Raw genomic sequence first — 21,945 nt, forward strand, 5'->3', positions numbered from 1 at the left:
CCTCTGACCAAAAAAAAAAAAAAATCCTTAAACATAATATAATACAACCCAAGAACCCTGATATCTTGCTATTGACCTGAGAAAAATTTAAGTTTACACAAACCTGCCCATACATGTGTACAGATCTGTGCACATTCATGGAGAACTGGAAACAACCCATTCTTCAGCAGCTGGCTGGACCAACTTTGGGACACATGGCATAAAATATGTGCAGCAACCAGGGGGAGCAAATGGTTAGCACACACACAGCCTGCATGAATCTCAAAGGTCTTCTGCTGAGGAGAAAAGTTAGTCAAAGTCAGGTGTTGCTGACAGGAATGTTTCTGAGGAATAAGGTGTCGGGCAACACTATCATGGTGCAAACATTAGAGTTTAAGGCCAGGCCTTCATGGCATGGCACAACTAGCCCATGTGGTGTAGCCTACCATAACTTTACAGGACCATCCAATGTGCCATCTGTCATTACACAGCACAGAACTGCATGGAGTTGGCTCCACTTGTGTGACGTTTTTGATAAAACAAAACTCTTTTAAGGGACCAAGACCCAAGAACCAGGAGGAGGATGGCGGGGAGGGGGCTGTGGTGGCACGTGATGCAGTTATGGGTGGCAGAGGTGAACCAGCCTATCTATGTGTTAAAACTCACACAACTGGGGGACCAGCAGTTAGCGTAGTGGCTATGTCACTGGAATCCCATGTAGTCGACCGCGGTTCAAGTCCCGGACCCAGTGGCTTAAACTCACGCCGGGTGTGTGTGTGTGTATGACCAAGATCCCGAGAGGATACTGGAGGAGAAGGGATCACGGCATGGCCATCCCCCCCGGGGGGTGATTTCTTGCTTTCTGTTTCTCTGTCTCTTGTCTTTCTGGTGAGCACACGTGCCCTATAGCAAAAACCTCTTCAAAAAAATAAATAAAAGATTAAAAAAAAAAACTCACACAACTGGGGCTAGCAGGTGGCATGTGGTTAAAGACACTAGACTCCCACATGGCCAACTGTGGTTCAAATCTCGGACCTGGCAGCTTGCTCTCACACTTTCCCAATCTCTCTCTCTCTCTCTGTCCCTCTCTGGTCAAAATAAAAAATAAGTAAATAAATAAAGTTAAATAAAATAATTCTTTAAAAAAAAACTCACACAACTGTACCCACGATGAGTGTTTTAGAGATATTTTTAATATGGTGCATGGTCTAGGGACTCTCCACTGATAGGGTGAATGTGGTTCCAAGTGAATGGTTTGGTGAAAGGTGGGAACAAAGGCCCTGAGGTGAGAGAAGGCTTGGAAATTTGAGACCCACAGGAGATGGGTGTGTGAGGCCCACCTCGATGTTTCTACTTTGGTGCAGGTGGGTCATTTGGGGGCCAGGCCATGGAGCAGAAAACCAGTAAGCCAACCTGCATGGGGGCATAGGCTTGGGAGGCAGCAACACTGGGCAATGCTGGGTGGAGCAATGAGGGGAGGGTGGCTGTGCCTCAGACCTGCTGGCCAGGCCTGTAGGCATAAGCAAGAACCTAGAGGGGCTGCACGCTGTCTTCCTTCCAACTCCCTGACTGGGGGGCCATCTTCCTCTCTGGATGCCTCTGGTGTACCTCCAGAAGACTCCTCCAGGTAGGGACAGATGCTTCTATGGGAATACTTCTGAGGGTACCTTGCAAGACTCACAGGAACTGCCCTTGGACTGGCTCTTAGGACAGCACTTGCTTCTTATGCCCACAGGCTCCCGAGCACATCAGCTCAGATCCCCTATGGGGCAGGGATCAGGGTACAGGGAGGCTCTGAACTGACCACCTCACCAAGCCCCACAGTACCCTGTGAGAATGGGGTGCCTCACTGCGGGGCATTCTCAGCCAAGGATCCAGGGAGGAGGTGGGGTGGCATGCAGGTCAGGCATTCCTCTGCTCTGGAGGAAGGTACTTGAGCCCCAGGTGCCTGAAGATGTCCTCCTCTGAAGTTGCATGGAAAACTCTCTTCTGCAACAAAGCAGAGCTCAGTGGTCAGGTGGCAGGAAGTCTGAAAGGGGGACAGGGCCTGTGCAGGTGGGGTGTGACCCTCATAGCTAGGGTCTATGGATGTCAAGGCCCAGATATGGCCTGCAGGTTCTAAGGACAATTAAACTTTGGTTGTGTCCTACTTCCCACTGGGTGCCCCATACCTGCTCTGGGTCAAACAGCCCTTGGCTGGTCAGCCGCAGACCCCTCTCCTGATGGCTGAAGCGGCGCAGCTCCCTCTCAAACAGCTGTGGGAAGGGCACCTGAGCAGACTGGTCAATCCTGGCCCCACCGTACCAGGCGGCCCCACCATACCAGGCAGCACCACCCCACCTGGGAGCCAGTCCAGCCAAGCAGAGCAAAGGGGAACTGGCTGATGGGGACAACCACTAAGTCCACCCTCACGGCCTTCCAGGCCCCCGGGGGCTGTGGCAGACGGAAGATGCAGAAACTCCTCTCGAAGGCATCCATGGTGTGACCCTGGCGAACTATGTGGCTGGGCTCCCCACCACGCTGGTACTGCTGGTACATAAGCAGGCCCTGCGGGAGACCGGGCAGTCATGGTACCACGGGCTGGGCAGGGCAAGGTGGGCACCAGGGAGTGGGTGCTCACCTGGTCCTGCAGGCGGAGCAGCAGCTGGGGCAGCAGGCCCACCTCCTGGCCTTCCTCAGGGTGACTGATGAGTAAGTCCACGTCGTGGCCCTGCAACTTTCCCCTGAGGGACTGCTTCATCCCCTAGACATGATCCCTTGGCTCCAGCCCCACCCCCACATCCCTAACCCAGAGCAAGCAAGGAAGGGCACATGGGGCCCCTTACCTCCGGAAGCCACCAGTCAGCGTAACAGTGGCCCCAGGCAGGGTCTGTCTCACAGCCACCTCCACCACCTGCTGCAGGGCCTCTGCATCAGGCCGTTGAACTGGGGTGCTCAGGTCCTGGTGGTACTGGAGTCCTAGGACAGCATGGGGTCCTAGTCAGCCATCCTACTCATGACATAGAACCCAGCCCCAGCAGACAACGCAGCTACCCTGGGGCCTGGCTACATGGCAGGGAGAGGCCTCTAAGGGCGAGGCTAGGGTAAGGAGCAATTGCTATCACAACTGAAGCATGTTCATTTAGAGGTTGCTGCAGGTTCCCATGCAGTTGAAAGAAACAACTCAGGGCCATCCTAAGTGCTCCCTCCTTGGCACTCTGGGGCAGAGGCAATATCTTGCAAAACTACAGCATAACCCAGTGCAAGGACATTGATGTCAAGTCTAGACACAGACTGGCCCTTCTGATGCTTCAGTTTTCCCCATCCATAAAATAGGACCAAAAGGTAGTAAAAGGATCTAAGGGGGCCACCAGAAGGACCCCACTTCAGTCATTTCTGCCCAAGAAGGATCACTGCCTTTCATGGCTAAGGAGAGGCTTCAACGTGAGAGATGGCAGCCCTGGCCCAGTGAACGCTACTGGCCAATCCATATACCTTGTCAAAGAGGGGAGGACCTGGAACCTGCTCCTCTGTGAGCCGGTCCAGGCAGCAGCCTAGAGAAAGTGTGCCAAGAGACGCTGAGCTAGCAGAACCTGCCGGCTGTAGGGCTCCTCCCTGGATAGGATGGCTAAGTAACTAGGCAGGCCACTGGAAAGAATAGGCCTCTTTAGGAGGCCTACCACTTGTCAGCTCCCACAGAGCTCATGGAATTCCGTGCTGCCCCACTCCCATTTATAGAAAATGCAACTGAGGGGACCAGCAGATGGCATTAATGGTTACGTTGCTGGGCTTCCACATAGTCAACCATGGTTCAAGTCCCAGACCCAACAGCTTAAAACTCATGCCAGGCATGTGTGCATGCATACCCAAAATCCTGAGAGACGAGAAGGGATTGCAGCATGGCCATCCCCCTTGGTGGGATGCCCTACAATAAAAACCTCTCTTTAAAAAAAAAAAAAAAGGGAACAGCAGTTAGCGTAATGGCTACGTCGGTGGACTCCCATGTAGTCGATCGCGGTTCAAGTCCCAGACCCGGTGGCTTAAACTCAAGCCGGGCACGTGTGCGTGCGTGCCCAAGATCCCGCGAGGAGACTGGAGGAGAAAGGATTGCGTCGTGGCCATCCCCCCTGGGGAGTGATTTCTCGCTTTCTGTCTCTCTGTCTCTCTCTGTCTTTCTGGCAAGCGCATGCGCCCTATAGCAAAAACTTCTCCAAAAAAAAAGAAGAAGAAAGAAAAGAAAAGAAAATGCAACTATGCAACTGAGACTCAGGAGAGCTTTCGCCTCTGTCTTGGTCACCCTCCTGGGAAATGATAGAAGGGCTCCAACCTAAGTCAAGCAGACTCTGGGTTCAGAGTTGGAGCCACCTCCCCACTGTAGGCCCCAGTCACTGGGTGGAGTCACAGGTCCTTGCACAGCTGGCAGCTGTGCCTAGGTCCAAGTCACCCAGGTCCCAGGTCAAAGTCTAGCTGGGGATGACTACACACCCTTAAATGCTGCAGCAGGGCTGTGCATGTCACAGTTCCCAAGAACCTGCTAAGCAAGGATGCCCTCATGCAGGCACCACCAGGGCCTGGGCACACCTGTGTGCCAATGAGCAGGCTCCAGGCAGCTCACCTGCCCTTTGCTGCCGAGTCAATCTCTGGGACTGCTTTCGGAGGTCATCCAGGGTTCGCAATCCCTCCTGGTACCACCGGTTAGCAGTCTTCACCCCAACTCCAAAGACTTGGGTGAAAAGCTGTGCAGAGGAAGGAAAGCACACTGAGGTGAGAGCAGAACTCTTAGTAAGATGTGGATGCAAGTGAGGCAGAGAGACAAGGGCTGGTGCATGTCCTGCAGAGTCATGACACCTGGCAGGTACCATGCATTCCCACTTGCATGTTGCCTGCCCTAGGCCTCCTGGTGAGGACTTAAACCAGGGAAATAGCCTGCCTAGCCCCTCCCACAGGAAAGTGACCCCTCATACTGCAGCAGCCCCAGAAGAAAGCATGTTGGGGCTAGACTTGGTCACTGCCTTACTGTCCCCTCTTCTCTACAAAAGGGCCCCTAGAACCTGCAGAGCTCTAGCCTATGGCTCCAGAGTAATCAGGTCCTCTGACTAGTCAGCATGGTGGGCTCGCCATTTGCTGGAGCCATGTGGCCCCCCAGCCAGCATCAGCTGAGCTCAGTGCTGTGTCTCTCCTCCTCAGCAAATGGTGCAATGATTATGGCTGATGTGAGGCCAGTGTTGGCCACAGTCAGAGGGGCTAACTAGGCTGCTCTCACACGAGCCTCCCACACAGGGTTGGCTGGGAATTGGCCTGAGCAGGCGCACAAAGCTGTCTGTAATGGGTGGCATGGCCCACTGTCAGGACCTGCTCCGTGTGCAGCAAGAGGGGCACAGCATGAGTGCAGGGGCAGAGGGCGGCGAGAGCACCCAGTGACATGCATGTGGCCAAGCCTGCTCCCGGCAAGCCAACACGACCCTGCCCTTCCTGGGTTCTGCTGACCTGTCCTTGCCTTGATTATCTTAACTAAGAATATGAGCTGGTCACTGTCACTGCAGCCACCAGCATCTTAACAGAAGTGATGTTAAGATGAACTCAACTGCATTATGAAAACAAGCTTCTAAATACTAATGTGATTTTCTGCTGGCCTGGATCCTTTTGGGACCTCATATATCTAAGAGAGGGCAGGGTAAGGGGAAGTGGGAGGAAGGGCAGTGGAAGGCAGCTCTCAGCAACCCTCCCACCTTACCCAGACACTCTTGCTGGGGCTGGGCTGTTTCATCCCAATCCCATGTCTGCACACTGGCGTGTTGCCCACATCTGCACATCAGCATGTTGTCCAGCCTAGATCACTCACCATGGTGGCCCAGTTCCTCTGGCTTTACACCCACCCCATCCACTTTGCTTGGTTAACAAAGGGCTTGTGTCCTTCTTCAAAGCCCTCCCGTCCTGACCACTCCTGCCTGTGACCTTCTCCCCACAGAGTACCATAGCCACATCCTCCTAGGAAGCCACCCAAATGGCTGCTGCTCCTACCATCTCCAGAACATGCCAGTGGCAGGTATCAGAGAAGACATGGCCAAGGCACCTACAGAGCTGTGATGAGCAGGAGAAGAGGGCAGGTGTGTCATAAGACAGGCCCCAGGCAGCACCAAGAAATGAACACGTCAGTTCTTGAAGTCAGCCCCTGGCAACAGCCACTGTAGGGAAGTGACCCTCAATGGTTCAGGGCGCTCTGCTAAGAGGTCACTGCACAAATGTGCTTGAGGACAGGGCAGCAGTGTAAGGGCAATAAAACAGGTGGTGCTGAGTGATCAAGGAGATTCTTTGTAATCAGAATGAGCATCTTCCCTGACTGTTGGCATATCAGGTGTCAGCTTAGCTGTTGCTGCCTCAGCCAGACCCGCTTTGACTCCTGGGCTGGGGCAGCTGCCCAGAGCCTCTGCAAACAGCCTGAACTATGCAGTCATTCCCACAGAAAACTGAGGGGCACCACGGGCTGGAGTCCCTGGCCCAACACGCACCTTCATAGTCTGGTACCTGTCGGAACTCTGGATTCTTTCTACCTCCTCACAGACACCATGCTCCAGCAGCTCCTGAGGAGACAAAGCAAGACTCCAGGCAGGGCCAGGGCAATCCCTCCAACACTCCACAGACAGGGGCTTGTGGGGTCAGGATCTGGGCCCACCTTTGCAACAACTAAGGTACTAGGTCAGATGAATGATTAGATGAATAAGAGTCCCAGAGTACAGAAACATTTACTTCATCAAAACATGTGTGAATTCCACACGCTTCATTGAACAGCACTTCTGCCACTCTAGACTCTGGCAATGAAAGTGCACAGAAGGACAACTTGGCATGGTGGGTCCTTAGACACCTTGTGCTTTAAAAGGAGAGGCTCACTCAGGCTGCTCTCTTCCCATCCTGGGCAGTTTGGGGTTGATGACAGTGACGGCACCAGCCTCCCGCCCTGCCAGGCTCTTCAGCTCCCTAGAGTCCTCTCAGCTTCCCTGGGGCAGGTGGAAGGTTCATAAGGAATCTTAATGCAGAGGGTGGCTTGCTCCAACCTCAGGGCACCATGTGTATCCACTTCTGTTTGTCTCTCCACCTGGGTTCAGGGCCACTGAGCCCCTGCAGTCTCACCATGCCCCGAGGCCTCCTCTGCCACCCATTACCCTGCTCCTACCTGGACAACCCTGAAGGAGTGTCCTCCCAAGTACGGCAGACCCTGAAGCTGGCTCAGAGCAGTGACAGGGCCAGGGAGGGCCCTGAGCACGGAGGCCGCTCTGCGGAAGGAGAGGAGGCGGCCCTCGCTGCCTTCAAAGCCTGCTGCCTCCGCCAGTGTCTCCAAGGCCTCCTGCAAGGAGGGGACCTTGGTAAGGGGTTAGGTGGGCAGGGCCACTCAACTCAACCCTCAAGCAGCATCCAGCTGTACCCATATCCCGATCCCTGGGACAGAAGCAGCTCACCGAAAGATGGGTGTTGTGATGCAAGAGGGGTGTGGGCCGTTGACAGGCATAGACTGGCATCTGACTTGGGCCTGGAGGACTATCCCTGGATGCTGTCACCTGGGGTGGGCAGCATGCAGGTCACCATAAGGCCGTAGGGCTGTCAGAGGAAAGGCAGCACCCAGAACCTGGCCTCTCCTGGGTGCCAGCTCAGTCCCCAAGGCTCATAGGACAGAAGCCATCAACTCTGAGGGGCAAGGTCATCATCTAGGGGGACCCTAGGGACAGGCTGAGGGTGGGCTCTCAGGCCAAAGCAGTGGCAAGGACTCCTGCAGCCTGCATGGGGCACCATCCCTGATATTGCACAGGGTAGCTGTGCTCCATCTTCCCAAAGCCTCACAACCAACTGGGTGTGGACACCGCAGCCTCTAGGCAAGTCCTATAGCACACAGGCAGAGGCAGGATTTGAGTGATGGCAGTTTGGCCTGGAGCCCACCTGGTAGAGCAGTGGCAGGAACACACAGACTCTTGAGGACCACTGTGCTAGCCCTCTGCTCTCTCCTGACCAGGAAGCAAGGTCTAAAGCCAGAAGCGGACACTGAGTATATACCAGTACGAACAGCCCCTTAGGTGGCCTGGCCCCATTTCCCACCCTTCCACTGGCTTCCCAGGGCCCTGGAGGTCTAGGCAGAGCCCTCCCAGCTGCCTCTTATGGAGGGCACCTATCCGCACTGCCACATCACTATGTCCCTGGCCCCAGGCCTCATCCCCAATCCAGCTCACTTCCAGGCGGTGCCGGCGCTCCACCGAAACTGGTTGGCCAGCTGCCATGCTCTCCGTGAACCAGCTTATATCTAGCAGGACTGGTGGGGCAGGACCAGAGGCCGTCCTGGCCTCCTGCCAGCGCTGGGCCTCCTCCGCTGAGGTCTGCTCCATTACCACGTGCGTCACCTCGGGGCTGTGGGAACAGCATGAAGCTCAAGGTCCCCTTCATGCTCCCAGGGCACCTTTCCGGGAAATCTCACCAGCTAGTGGGCATGCCCGTTGCCTGCAGGCCTGGCGGCCGGCCCTGCATTAGCTCCGCTGCGGCTTGGTTCAGTTGCCAGCATCTCCCTTTCCACCTGGGAGAGAGGACCTGGGACTGGGCCAGGTTCTACCTCTGCAGAGGCGGAGGCAGACCCTTGCGGACACCCAACGCCCCAGGCGTCTGCGTGAGTCCTCCTAGCGCTAGGAAAGTCAACCCTGCCCGGCCCAGGCCAGCCGAGCTGGGGGCACTCGGATGGCCAGCCCCAGCTCGCCGCCCAGCAGCGCACCTGCAGGTGTCCAGGACACGGAAGCCTTTGGAACGCGCCAGGCGTGAGAGGAAAGCCCGGCGGCTGCGGCCCATGCGCGGCTCAGCCAGGTAGATAGCGACGTCGGGGAAGCGCACCGAGGGCAGCGCGGAAGCAGCGAACGCACCGACTGGGGACCCAACCCGTTCGCGCCTCCGTTTTGGAAGCATCGCGGCCACTGCCGCCGGGCGGAAGACAGGAGGAAAATGGGCGGAAGTCGAGCGGAAGAGGAAATACGGCCGCCTCACACCAGGCTCTGCCGTATGCAAATAAGGTCTCTCGGTGGCCTCGCCTCAGGGCCTGCGTGAGCGCTGGGAAGGCGGGGCTCCTGTGGAAGTGGGTGTGTTTTCCGTCCTGAGGTCCCGCCTATATGCAAATATTCGCAAAGGGCACGCCTTGTATACAAATTACCTTCGAGCACTGCGGGGCACTTTCAATCTGGGACGTTGGAGGGACTCGGGGTTGGTCCTGGGTTGGGGGTAGTAAAGAGAGGGACAGGTCGTGGAAGGGGCCAGTCCTGGGCCTGGTGTCTGGGGGAGTCAGTGATGGGGTCCAGTACTTGTTCGGGGGTGGCCATGGGCTTCATGCTCGACCCAGGCATCATCATCGGTCCTGAGCCCGGGGCTGGAGAACACTCTGGCGCCCCCTCTGCTGGGAGTGGGGCAGAAATGCGAGTTTCGAGCGGAGCTTCAAACACTAGAGATTTTTAAGCGAATGGCGTTGGGACAGCTGGCCGAAGTTTTGGAAAAACAGAAGTTGGCGCCCTCCCTTCCTCCTTAACTCCAAAATAAATTCCAGATGGATCAGACATTCCTGTCTAAGAAACCAAAAACATACTGGAAAAAAGTCGATGAATGTTCTTATGATCTAAATATCACAATAAATTTGGAAACACTAAAGGAAAAGAATGATAAATTGGATTTCATACAAATTAAAATGTGCCTAAAAATTAAAATCAAAAGACGAACTGGAAAAAGTGTAACATATGTTGAAATTAAGACCAATTCACATAATTATGAAATTGTCTGTAGCTTTCCGGTGGCATGGTGGTTAAGGCATCTGGATCCCACATGGCTCACAACTCACTTTGGGTCCCAGACCGGACAAAAAAAAAAGTCCAGCTTGTGTGCATGAGTACCCCAAATCCTGAAAGTAGAAATGGAGGCGAAGGGATTGTGGCATGGCCAACCACCACCCCCTGAAGCATGCTTCCTCCTGGAGGGTCTCAGATGTCTAAGTGGGAAAAACAACATACTGTGATCCTATTTAATTGGACCCTTAAAAATGGTCTGCAAAGGGCCTTGAAATGAAGTGTTCTCTGTCTTTTTGTTGATTGTCCATGGGAGCACTCCCCCCCCAATAGGGTTGCGATCTGTTGCCATCTCCTTTCCCTGGCCATTCAGCTCTATCATGCGCTAGCGTGACCTGCACTTGATCATGTGGTCTCCAGGCTTGCAGACCTCTGCATTACTGTTGTGCCATCCTGGGCCCATGTCTTCCGTCTGGCTAGACTGGGGGTGACAGGATCATGTGTGTCCAACTCACAGAACTCTGCACTAACAATGGTGAATTTCAGTGTGGCCACTAGACTTCCATAGCCTGACTCTAAACCTGGTGTTCACTGCCACCTTCTCTGGCATGAAAAGGTGCCCGGAAGATACTCCGCAGTCCTGTTATCTCATGTAGCAGAGAGCTGTGTGTATAACCTAAAGCCTTTTTTTTGGGGGGGGGATGGTAAATGTTTTTGCCTTAGGGCACATGCACTGGTGGGAAAGACAGAGACAGTGAGAGGGAAAGTGAAAAATAACCCTCAGGGGGATGGCCATACTGCAATCCCTTCTCCTCCATTCACCTCCTGGGTTCTTGAGCACATATGCACGTGTGTCTGGCATGAGTTTGAAGCCACCAGGTCTGAGACTTGAGCTGCAGTTGACCATGTGGGAATCCAGCAATGTAACCTCTATGCCACCTGCTGGCCCTCACCTGAACCCATTTTTGCAAAACGCACTTATTGTGTGAGATATGTGGAAAATACGGTGGCAAGATGACTAAGAAAATATTTTCAATGGTTGACGGGATCATCAATGATTTTAACATTTTATTTTGTTCAGCTGGCCCTGTGGTCTAGTGGTTAAGGGAATCAGATCCCACACAACAGACAGTGGTTTGAAAAACACTCTGGGCACATGTGTGCATACCCAAAATCCCAACAGGATGGAGAAATGGAGAAGGGATTGTGGTGTGACCATGCCGCACTAGAGGGTGCTTTCTCTCCCTGTCTCTCTCTCTCTCTAGCAAGGAAAAAAAAAAGTAAAATTTTATTTGGTTCGTACTTTCTAAAATTTCCTCAAAGGGTGTGGATGTCTTGGAAGAAAGGCAGGGCCAGAGGAAGTACAAACAAATTTCCACCCTCATTTGTGGACAAGGCCCCCCAGACTCTGCCTGTGATCTTTGGTCTCCTCTGGAGGCATTCCAGATGCTAGCTCTGCCTGCTACATGGTCCCCAGGAATTCAGCCCCAGGAGGTTTTGTGAAAGCCAGGAGAGTTAACCTCAGCCCAGGTCAGGTTGGGAAGGCAGGCCTGGGCAGCAAGGCTGCACCTCATTACCCCTCTACCCCCAAATCCTCACCTTCACCCCCACCCCCCACCAGCTGCTGCTGGCCTCCTGGGGAGGAGCAGTAAACCCTCTGTTCTGGGCAGACCACTTTAGGACCTGTAGCTCAGGGGCCCAAAAGGGCAAGGATCCAGTCTCCTGTGCCCTCTCAGGACTCAGATATCGCCTGGCAGCCTCCCAGGCTCCTTCCTGCCTGGCTGCATCTGTAAGTCTAGGAACCGTGACTCTTCCTGCCCACCTTGCATTTGTGTTTCTGACTATCTGTGCTTAGATGTAAGGTCTTTATTGTTCTGAGGTGAATCTCATCTAGCTAGTTTCTGGTCCCCCTGCCAACTCACAGAGGTCCCTGGGGTGATTCTTTAGGGCTTTTAGTCTTGCCCAAGCTTCCTCGTGGAGCAAGCACCTCCTTGAGGTGCCTTTGGTTGTTCTTCACATCTGTATTCCCTGTCACAAACCTGTGGGGTGCAGCTCTCCTGCCTCAGTCATCTCCCTCCTCTGGCCACTTGCCAGCAGCCATCAGGAGCAATGGCCAAATCGCCAATATCTTTAAATCTGGTCTCACAATCATCCTCCTGCCTAGCTGTGGATCAGAGCAACCTGAAGCATTTGTGTCTGTGCTGCAGGAACAGATATGAACACTTGTAGCCCGGGGGCCCAAATTCATGTGTCAGCATAGGGCTCAGGAGAACCTGGGTCCTGGGTTATAGGACCTGGGACCTGGGTCCCTTGGTTATGGTCCCATTGTCTATCCCAGCCATCACTGTCCACCTTCCCTTGGATGCCCTCAGAATCCACCTTCCTCTCTTATAAAGACACTAGCCATTGGGTTTAGCTTTACCCTGATTCAGGATGATTTTTTTTTTTTGGAGAGGTTTTCGCCATAGGACATGTGCTCTCTCCAAAAGACAGAGAGAGACAGAGAGAGAGAAAGCAAGAAATCACACCCTGGGAGAATGGCCACACTGCAATCCCTTCTCCTCCATTCTCCTCTTGGGATCTTGGGCACGCACACACACACACCCGGAATGAGTTTAAGCCACCGGGTCTGGGACTCAAATTGCAGTCGACTACATGGCAGTCCAGAGACAGCCATTACGTCAAATGCTGGTCCCCATCTTTTTGTTTTGTTTTGTTTGTTTTTTGTTTGTTTTTGAGAGGTTTTTGCTATAGGAGCATGCGCTCACCAGAAAGACATAGAGAGACAGAGAGACAGAAAGTGAGAAATCATCCCCCCAAGGGGGGATGGCCATGCTGCAATCCCTACTCCTCCATTCTCCTCTGGGATCTTGGGCACACATGCACAGTCACCTGGTGTGAATTTTAAGCCACCGGGTCCAGGACTCGAACTGCGGTTGACTACATGGGAGTCCAGCGACATAGCCATACACCAATTGCTGGTCTGATCTTTTTTTTTTTTTTTAAGAGAGATTTTTGCTATAGGGCACATGTGCTCATCATAGAGACAGAGAGATAGAAAGAAATAGATAGAAAGCAAGAAATCACCATCCAGTGGGGATGACCACACCTCAATCCCTTCTCTTCCATTCTCTTCTCAGGATTCTGGGCATGCATGCACATGTGCCTGGCAAGAGTTTGAAGTCACTGGGTCCAGGACTTGAACTGCAGTTGACTAAGTTGGAGTCTTGCAATGTAATCATTATGCTGCCTGCTGGTCCCTTGGAATGATTTTTACCTGAACTCATCTGTACAGATATTTATTCCAAATAAGGTCACATTCTTTGGTTCAGTGTGGACATGAATTTGGAGAGTCACCACTCAACCCACTACTCAGGTCTAAGTTTGCTTGGGCTTAACTCTGGATTCCATGACCAGTGGCCAGTCTTCCCTTTCTCATGTAGACCCATAAGAGTTAGAGGACCAGGCACGGATAGCAGATGTGCTGGCGTGTGCCAGGCTTGGCTGGTACAGAACAAAAACATGCTCAGTGTTTGAGAAGCTATTACTGCCTTTTGAGGAGGTACATTGTTTTGCAAGCTGGGGAACTCTGTATGGCCTAGACCCAGAGTAGGAAGTCTGGGTTTCAGGGGCAGAAGAGTGCCTTGACTTCCCCCCACCATAGGAATCTGACCACAGAACTGTGGAGGTGTGACATGGCCTTAAAATGAAAGCTTTGTGGGTAAAACCTGCCACTGTGCTGACCAGGCTCTGCCAGACAAGGTGTCCACGAAGGCTGGCCACTTATTGGATGAAAATATGTGCTCCAAGTTTAATAAAATGGGCATAAGTGCTATGGCTAAGAAAGACAATGCAAGTAAATTCAGTTATTTCTATTAAAGTTTTGAAATGGCCTCTCTCTAGTGGGCACACATGTTCTGTCACAGGTTGAGAAGCAATAATGATAATAATAAATAAATAAAATTTAATTAAATCATTACTTTAAGACTGTGTATATAAAAATCATATGGAGGCCTTCAGAAGATTCCTCAATGACTCCTGAGAACTATTGATTTCAGGGAAAAAAGAGATGAAGATTTCCTACTGATAATTCAACTTCCAGCCCACAAACTTGAGTGGCAGGAGAGGCAAGAGCCAGGCCTTCAGAAGATTCCTCATGGCTCCTGAGAACTAGTGATTTCAGGGGAAAAGGAGATGAAGATTTCTTACTGATAATTCAGCTTCCAGCCCACAAACTTGAGTGGTAGGTAGGTAGTCTTCTCTATTTCTGTTTCTGTATCTCTGTCTCTGTCTCTCTCTGCTTCTGTCTTCTCTTTATTATTTTTTTTTGTAATTTTTCCTTTTTAAAATTTTTTAAGGTAGGGACCTCATGGCTTCCTGAGAAGTAGTGATTTCCATGCCACGTGGTTTTGTATTTTGTGCTTTTTAAAAATATATATATATTTTAAACTTTTTTCTTTTTTTTTCCCTCTTTTTCTTTATTATTGTTGTTTTTGCTCTCTCTCTGTGTTTCCTTTTCCATTTCTTTTATCTCATCTCTCCACTCCTCAATCTCAACTTATTGTGCTTCTAGACAGATTTAAGGGAACTATAGCCAAACATCCAAATACTATTTGGGTTAACATATTCCCCAATGTCTACTGAATCTGCTGCACAAAAGGATCACAACGGAATGACAAAGAGATTCCAGATCACCTCTTTCTGCATGCTCCTGAATGTTCAGATTGAACTTCATGAATTAGGAAGAAACACACCATCCATCAGATGACTAGAAATCACCTCAGGACCACAAGAAATATGGGAAAGCAAGAAAATACCTCTCCTCCCACAGAAAAGAATAACTCTTCTTCATCCACAGGCAGTTTAATGGAAATTATGGAAATGCCTGATAAAGAATTTAGAATATTCATAGTGGCGAAGCTAACAGGTAGAAGAGAAGAGACCATGAACTGAAGAAGAGAATGGAGAAAGGAGCTGAAGAGTTCTAGGAGGTGAGGAATTCTTGCAAGATCTAAAAGAGGAATTACACACTTTAAAAAAGAATCAAAGGGACCTGTTAGAGATGAAAGTTATAATACAGGAAGTCAAAATATCCCTTGAAAGTATTAAAGGCAGATTAGATCATACAGAAAATAGAATCTCAGACGTAGAAGAGGAAATTGCTGGCCTAGAAAAATCCACCATGAAGACTGAGAAAATGCTCCCCCCAAATGAGAATAATATACGAGAAATACTAGATACCATCAAACGCCCAAACATCCGGATAATTGGTATCCCAGAAGGCGAAGAGACTCATAAGGGCATTGATAATCTATTCCATGGGATCCTGGAAGAAAACTTTCCAAACCTAGAGAGGCACTCAAAGATCCAGTCTCAAGAAATACAAAGGACCCCAAATAGAATCAACCAAAGAAGATCTTCTCCAAACCAGATTGACCAAAACCACAGACAAAGACAAGATACTAAGACTGGCAAGAGAAAAACATCAAGTTACCTACAAAGGATATTCCATCAGGATAACAGCAGATCTCTCATTGGAAACAATGTGAGCGAGGAAAGAATGGGAAGATATATTCAAAATGTTAAGGAAAAAGCAATTTCAACTAAGAATATTGTACCTGGCAAGATTATCCTTCATGTGGGAAGAAAAGACAAGAAAATTCTCAGATAAACAAAACCTGAAAGAATTTACCGCCAAGAAAATGGTCATCTTAATCACAGGAACAAGTCTGGAGTGGAATATTATATACCAGAATTTAATCAGGAAAATCAAACCACAACAGAAGATAAAGTACATGAGACTGGATTGGTGAAATAGAATTTTATAACTTTTGTCTGAAACATTGCTGATTTTTTTCTAGGCTTTGTTGTCCGGTTTTAAGGATTTGTGTTCTGTCTTGAGATGTCAATAGGTTCATGTACCTACCATTTGAACAGAATCCTAATGTGTTTTCTGGCTTCAAGTTTTAAGCAAAGTTCCTTAGGATTTCTTTGATTTAAGTTAAAACTGAATTTTTCTTGAAATTACCAGCTGAACTTGCTATTGAAAGTCATTAGATTATTTAAGAAATTGTGTGATCAATACAATGTGGAGGGAAAAGAAATGGAAGACAACTGTAGACACCAGAGATAGTGTGAGAAGAGGGTGGGAAAGGACAGAGGGTCAGAAATAGGGGTAATTATATATATACATGATTAAGCCACTATGCAGTATATTCTGGATGGGAAATCATATTTTGTATGCTGTGAAGATGCTTAGAGAATGAATGTAAATTAATTAAGTTAAAAAAAAAGTTTCAGGAAAAAGAAAACCTAAAACTGTTTATCTTGAAATTAAAAAAAAAATGTATTAAAATACCTATTTGATGACTGCATTAAGCTATATAGTCCCAGCTAGGTGCTACTTCATAGTATGTTCATTCTACTCACTGAGGCTTATGCCTAAAGTCAGACTTGTGTTCATGGATATGTATATATCAGCTGTGCTTGCTATTCAAAATATTTATATTAATTAATATCTTCAGTGAATCAATAAAATGTGTATGGCGGGGGCAGGCATAGAAAGCAACCATTGATACCAGAGACAGGGTGGGAGGAGGGTGGGAAATGGTAGAGGGTGAGAAATAAGGAATCAAGGATGGGGAAATAAAGAAAAATATATAGGAAACGAGAAATGGAAAATTATTTGTTGATGATAACACATATGTTGATGTGCTTGATTGAGCCAATATACAGTGTATTCTGGATGTAAAATCTCATTTTGTATGCTGTAATGATATACAGTGAATGAATGTAAATAAATAAATTTAAATAATAAAAAAAGAAAAAAAAAGAAAGCTTTTTGAGTTCATTTGTCTATTCAGCTCTGGTCTAGCCAACGGCTCAGGCCTGGGACCAGCAGTCTCATGAGCAGAGGATGTTCATTGACCTCAACACCATCATGAGTAGATGGGATGGTCCACTGTGCCCATCACAGACAACTTTATTATACCAGGGCAGGATGGAATGCTGTGCCTTCTAGAATGAACAGACCCAAAAGTTGTTCTCTTGGGCATTTTTCCACTGACTGCTGCTGTTGTTAAAATAAACACAGATGTGGGAACAGCAGTTAGTATAATGGGTATGTCGCAGGACTCCCATGTAGTCGACCGCGGTTCGCGTCCCGGACCTGGTGGCTTAAAACTCACACTGGGCGCATGTGCGTGCGTGCCCAAGATCCAGAGAGGAGAATGGAGGAGAAGGGATTGCGGCGTGGCCATCCCCCCTAGGAGGTGATTTCTCACTTTCTGTCTCTCTGGCAAGCACATGCGCCCTATGGCAAAAACCTCTCCAAAAAGAAAAAAAAAGAAAAAGAAAAGAAATAGAGATGCAAACACAGAGACTCAAGGAGAAAAGCCCTGAGTTGGAAGGTGTATAAGCTCTGCTGATGTGTTGTGTTGCTGGTCCATGGAGAACTGAGAAGCTGGACAGGGAGGCAGCAGTCACACCTGCAGTGGGATAGACCACAGTCAAAAAGGAAGGGGCAGCCGCTGGAGTGTCCATGGAGGGAGTCACTGACAGCCTACCTCAGAGTATGGGCCTTGCATAGATAGAAAGAGACAGAGATGACAACCCACAATGTTTGGGGACTCAGGGCATGCCAAGTACTATGTTATTATTATTTTATGTATTTTTAAATATGTTTATTCATTCCATAAGTAAGTGGAGTATGAGAGAGACAGCACTCCCAATAGGGTCTTCTTGCCACAATTCTCCTAGGACACATAGGCACACATGTGCCTGGTGTACCAGATCCTTCCATGTGGGTCAGCTCACAGAGGGTCCCATTTCACACTGTACATTCTTCCAGTCCACTAATTATTTATGTTATATTTTCATACTTTTTCCAGTTGTATGGAATTGGCACCACTGTCAATTTTTCTATCTCATAGATAGGGAAACTGAAGTTTAGAGCTACAATAATGTTTTCAAGGTCACTGCACTCCCCGGATGGGCACCATGACGTGAACACTCAGCGCTGTCCTCCCAACGATTTGCTCCACAGAGCTGTTGTGTACCAGGCTCTGTCCTCAGTGTTGGGCAACAGAATCCCTGCCTGCATGTTCTAGTGGGGCAGGGCAGACAGACACCAGTTCTAGGGAGCCCATGGGGGGTGGTACAGCTGGTTTTGGAGCCTGTGGCACATGCAGCCTCCCACCTGCTCCCCTGTTGCAGAGTGATTGCCATGTTTCTCCCAGCAACTCACAGAATCCAAGAAACACAGTACTGCAAATAGCTGCTTCAAGCCAGCCATTGGGCACTTTGTTGGTCAATGACAGTAGGTGAACTGGTGGTGAGATGTACCACAGTGGGCACTTCTAGGCAAGACTGGTCATTGTGCCCAGGAGGACAACAGCCAAGCAGTGACCTTACCAGGGCAGAAGCATCCTCCTCAAGGGAATGGTGAGTCCGGGAGTGCCAGTGCCAATGCCAGCATTCTAGGGGCTTGTGCATGGCACTACAGGAGAGTGAGCAGGGGACAGGGGCAGAAAGTGGCAAGGCCTATGGTATTCTGCAGACTGATGGGGAGGCTTCAAGCAGAGGCATGGTGAGAGTGGTGTGCTGAGCAGGGAGATCTCCTGAGAGGCTACTGTTCTACCCCAAAAGTGGGATGATGACTGAACTGGGTGGGGAAAACTGGCTTTTGCCTGTCTTGTGCTTTGTGATGGGTCGGATATGCTATGAGAGAGAAAAAGGCAAAGATATGCTCCAGCAGTGCAAAGGTAGAGCGGCCTCAGCCTGCGATGGGTAAGAAAGCTCCAGCTCCCAATAGGAGAGTGACTCCCAACTCAAAACCCGAGACATCAGTAGCAATCAAGGGAATATGTCCAGTTCCAATGTGACAGAGAGGCCAGCAGCATTCAGGAATGGTAAGGTCTACAACCGTAAATGAGGGGATCCTGGAGGACAGGAGATCACAGAGACGGGTTAGGACAGAAGATATGTCCCCCTTCCCCAATTTAGGGAAGGGAGGCTGAAAAGGGGACAGGAAAGTGAGCAAGGATGGTGTCCTAGAAACCACGTGGAAAAGAGGAAGGTGTGAGTGTCAGGTCAGATGTCTACTGGTTTCTGAAGATGAAGACTGAAAAGCTGCTATTCCTGGAGGCTCAGCCAAAAGAGTTCCACTGGAGGATGGAGTGGGGAGAGCCTCCTGCCTTCCTGGACCCACCCTCACAGGTGCTGCTTGACTTCTCTTGTCAGTTATTCAAAGCACTTAACTGACCTAAACCCAGTTTCCTCATTTTTAAAACAAAAATAACAAGGCTCCTGCAGAAGGGCTGATGTGAAAATTCAGATGTCAAGCCACGACCTTCTCATCACCTGGACAGAATGGACAGCTAAGAGGTTACTGAGGACACAGGTGACTTCCAGGACCACATGCTCCAGCTACAGCCATGCCTTCTGGTAGACCTGGGAGAGAGAAGAAAAGTAGACGTGATGGTGCATGTAAGCTCTTCAGGGACTGAGGCATGGAGATCTCAAGTTCAAGGCCAGTGCAGGCAACATAGAGGGATTCTGTTTTGAACAAACAAAACAAAACAAAACAAAACAAAACGAAGCTCACAGTCTATCGTGGTAGCTCTAGATGAAATAAAAACACACAAGAAAACTTAACTTGCATTTCTGGCATGCTAAGCTTTGGGACTAAATTCATGCCCACAACTAATACACCAATTTTACTTAAGTCTAAAATATTTACTACACTGCTAACATAATGATTATGTCGCTGGACTCCCATGTGGTCGACTGTGGTTTGAGTCCCGAACCCAGCAGCTTCAAACTCATGCCAGTAGTATGTGTGTGCATGCCCAAAATCCCTAGAGGAGAATGGAGGTGAAGGGGATTGCAGGTGGCCATGCTCCCTGGGGGGGGGGGGGATTTCTTGCTTTCTATCTCTCTGTCTCTCTGGTGAGCACTCGTGTCCTGTAGTGAAAATCTCTCTTAAAAAATAAATAAATAAAATATTGGGGCTGGCAGGTGGCATGGTGGTTAAGGGTGTTGTACTCTCACATGGCCAACTGCAGTTTGAGTCCCAGACCTGGCAGCTTGCTTTCTCACTTTCTTTCTCTCTTTCTCTCATCAAATTAAAATAAATAAAGTTAAAGAAAATAATTATTTTTTAAATAAAATATTTGCAAGGCCCTATGTGGTGTTACAAAGTGTGGGATGAGGCTGTGTGATTCCCGGGCCATGTAGGGGTTCAGATTTGGATTCTAGGCCAGCCTGTGCACACTGGTTATGTCAGCCTCTGGTCCCAGCTGGTTGGAGAGCTAAGGGAGGGTTGCAGTGTGATGGGACCCCATCTCTTTCTCTCTCTCTCTCACTTTTTTTTCTAGAAATAAACTTCCAAAAAAATTAGTGGAGGATTCAATCAGGGAAGCTCTAAAGGACAATCTGATTTCAGCAAGTAAATTACAAGAAGAGAAGAGAGAGAGAGGGCCAGGTGGTGGTGCAGCAGCAAGGCAACTGGACCCACATGGGACAGGTGCTGGGTTCTTGTTCTGAGAACTGCTGGAGCACACCCAGCTTGGATGGATCATGACACCGAGACCCTTTTGGAGGTGTTGTCTCTTTCTCTCTGTCTCTCTCATGGAAGAAATTAACTTTTGAAAAAAATATATGGTTCTAAATTTTTTTTTTTGAGAGGTTTTCACTATAGGGCACGTGCGCTCGCCAGACAGAGAGAGACATAGAGACAGAAAGCGAGAAATCACCCCCCGGGGGGATGGTCACACCGCAATCCCTTCTCCTCCATTCTCCTCCTGGGATCTTGGGCACGCACACACACGCGCCTGGCGTGAGTTTTAAGCCACTGGGTCCGGGACGTGAACCGCGGTCGACTACGTGGGAGTCCAGCGACATAGCCATTACGCTAACTGCTGGTTCCCTGGTTCTGAAATTTTTTGGTAGGTGTCACACATGTGTGCTTTTTTCTTTTTTAAACAAAAAGAGAGTGTGAGATTAAAACAGATGTCGGTGAGGAAGTCAATGATGACATACGTGCGTTAGAGTGCTGTCTTAGAACAACTTCTTCCAAAGGCCCCGTGATTATGTATGAAAGCAAGGTTTACCTAGAGACTGGAAAGAAGATAAAGTGGAAGCCTCACAAGAAGTCTGTTCACCAAGCCCTGCGCTGACATGTCAGAATGAAGACTGAGCTGGAGGTGATCAAGTACAAGAATCTGGAGATGGAATATCCCTATCTGCTCTCAGAAAATTCCTTGGATTGAGCCCACCTATGAAGGAGACAATTAGCTGAACTGAGTTCTACAGCAGCAGATGCACGTGTCCCAATGGGAAGATCTTTCTGCACTGGAAATAACACTCCTGTAAAGTAACAAGATCAAAAATAACACGAGAAGACTTTTTGAACTAGATGTTGTAAAACAGTAAATAAATAAAACTAAAAAAAAAAAAAAAGATGTTGGAGATAGATCAGTCACAGTATATGGGCCTTATCTGTACCCTGACTCAAGTAAACAGCTGTAAACAATGAAATATGTGAGGCAGTTGGAAAGTGCATCCTCTGAGTGGATGTTGGATCTTAGGGAATCACGGCTGAGACTTCTAAGAGTGATGACAGGTTGTGTGTGAGAGAGGAAAAAAAGGAAGAAAGAGTTCTTCTTCCTTATTTGGAAATGCATAATACAATACTTTCTGGTAAAAGCATATAATTCTTGGGATTTGCTTCAAAATTATCGTAGGGTGGAGGACAAACTGGGACACCGGAGAAAACAACACGAGCCATGAATTGAACTATGGGAGCAAGCAAAAAGAAGTCACTTCACCTGTTGTCTCCCTGATGTTGCATGTGTTTGAAGCTGTCTACAGTGCAAGGTTTGGTAAGTGTGTGCACATAGGCACCATGAGATCCAGCTTGGCCCACAGCTATTTGTCAGACTGTTCTGAGCCCTTTACATGTGACCTTGTTAATGCCCAGGACATCCCTGTTGGGTGACAAAGATGTGTTCTGATGTCCAGTTTTGCTGGGGGGGGAGGGTGAAATCAGAGCGTGTAAGCACCTGCCACGCTTGCACAGCAGGTGAACAGCAGCAGTATTGGGTACCTGATGCCTCCTCAGGTCTGAACTTCCTGAAAAGCCTATGAGAGATTGTGCAACAAACTGTCAGCTTTTCTCTGGGAGGTGAGACCA

At 49.3% G+C, this 21,945-nt stretch overlaps 1 protein-coding gene across 5 annotated transcripts; it reads right to left on the reverse strand.

The window, feature by feature from the left end:
• Positions 1 to 1,154: 1,154 nt before the first annotated feature.
• On the reverse strand, positions 1,155 to 9,184 carry POLM (DNA polymerase mu). 5 transcript variants are annotated; one of them, XM_006166006.3, is made up of 11 exons: positions 8,705 to 9,181; positions 8,175 to 8,349; positions 7,413 to 7,511; positions 7,130 to 7,300; positions 6,468 to 6,539; positions 4,574 to 4,694; positions 2,805 to 2,937; positions 2,600 to 2,702; positions 2,320 to 2,526; positions 2,151 to 2,234; positions 1,155 to 1,968 (listed from the first exon to the last, which is right to left on the reverse strand). In XM_006166006.3, the coding sequence occupies exons 1-11, from the start codon at positions 8,890 to 8,892 to the stop codon at positions 1,882 to 1,884; spliced, it is 1,440 nt and encodes a 479-aa protein (XP_006166068.1). In that variant the 5' UTR covers positions 8,893 to 9,181; the 3' UTR covers positions 1,155 to 1,881. The 5 variants fall into 5 exon arrangements, with proteins under 5 accessions (XP_006166068.1, XP_027623080.1, XP_027623081.1 ...); XM_027767279.1 differs by having other exon boundaries at positions 1,830 to 1,968; positions 2,151 to 2,702; positions 8,705 to 9,183; XM_027767280.1 differs by lacking the exon at positions 7,413 to 7,511 and having other exon boundaries at positions 1,830 to 1,968; positions 2,151 to 2,702; positions 8,705 to 9,184.
• Between the last annotated feature and the right edge of the window lie 12,761 nt (positions 9,185 to 21,945).

This window comes from Tupaia chinensis, unplaced genomic scaffold (assembly GCF_000334495.1).
Source record: "Tupaia chinensis unplaced genomic scaffold, TupChi_1.0 Scaffold144150_1, whole genome shotgun sequence".
Lineage (NCBI taxonomy): Eukaryota > Metazoa > Chordata > Mammalia > Scandentia > Tupaiidae > Tupaia > Tupaia belangeri.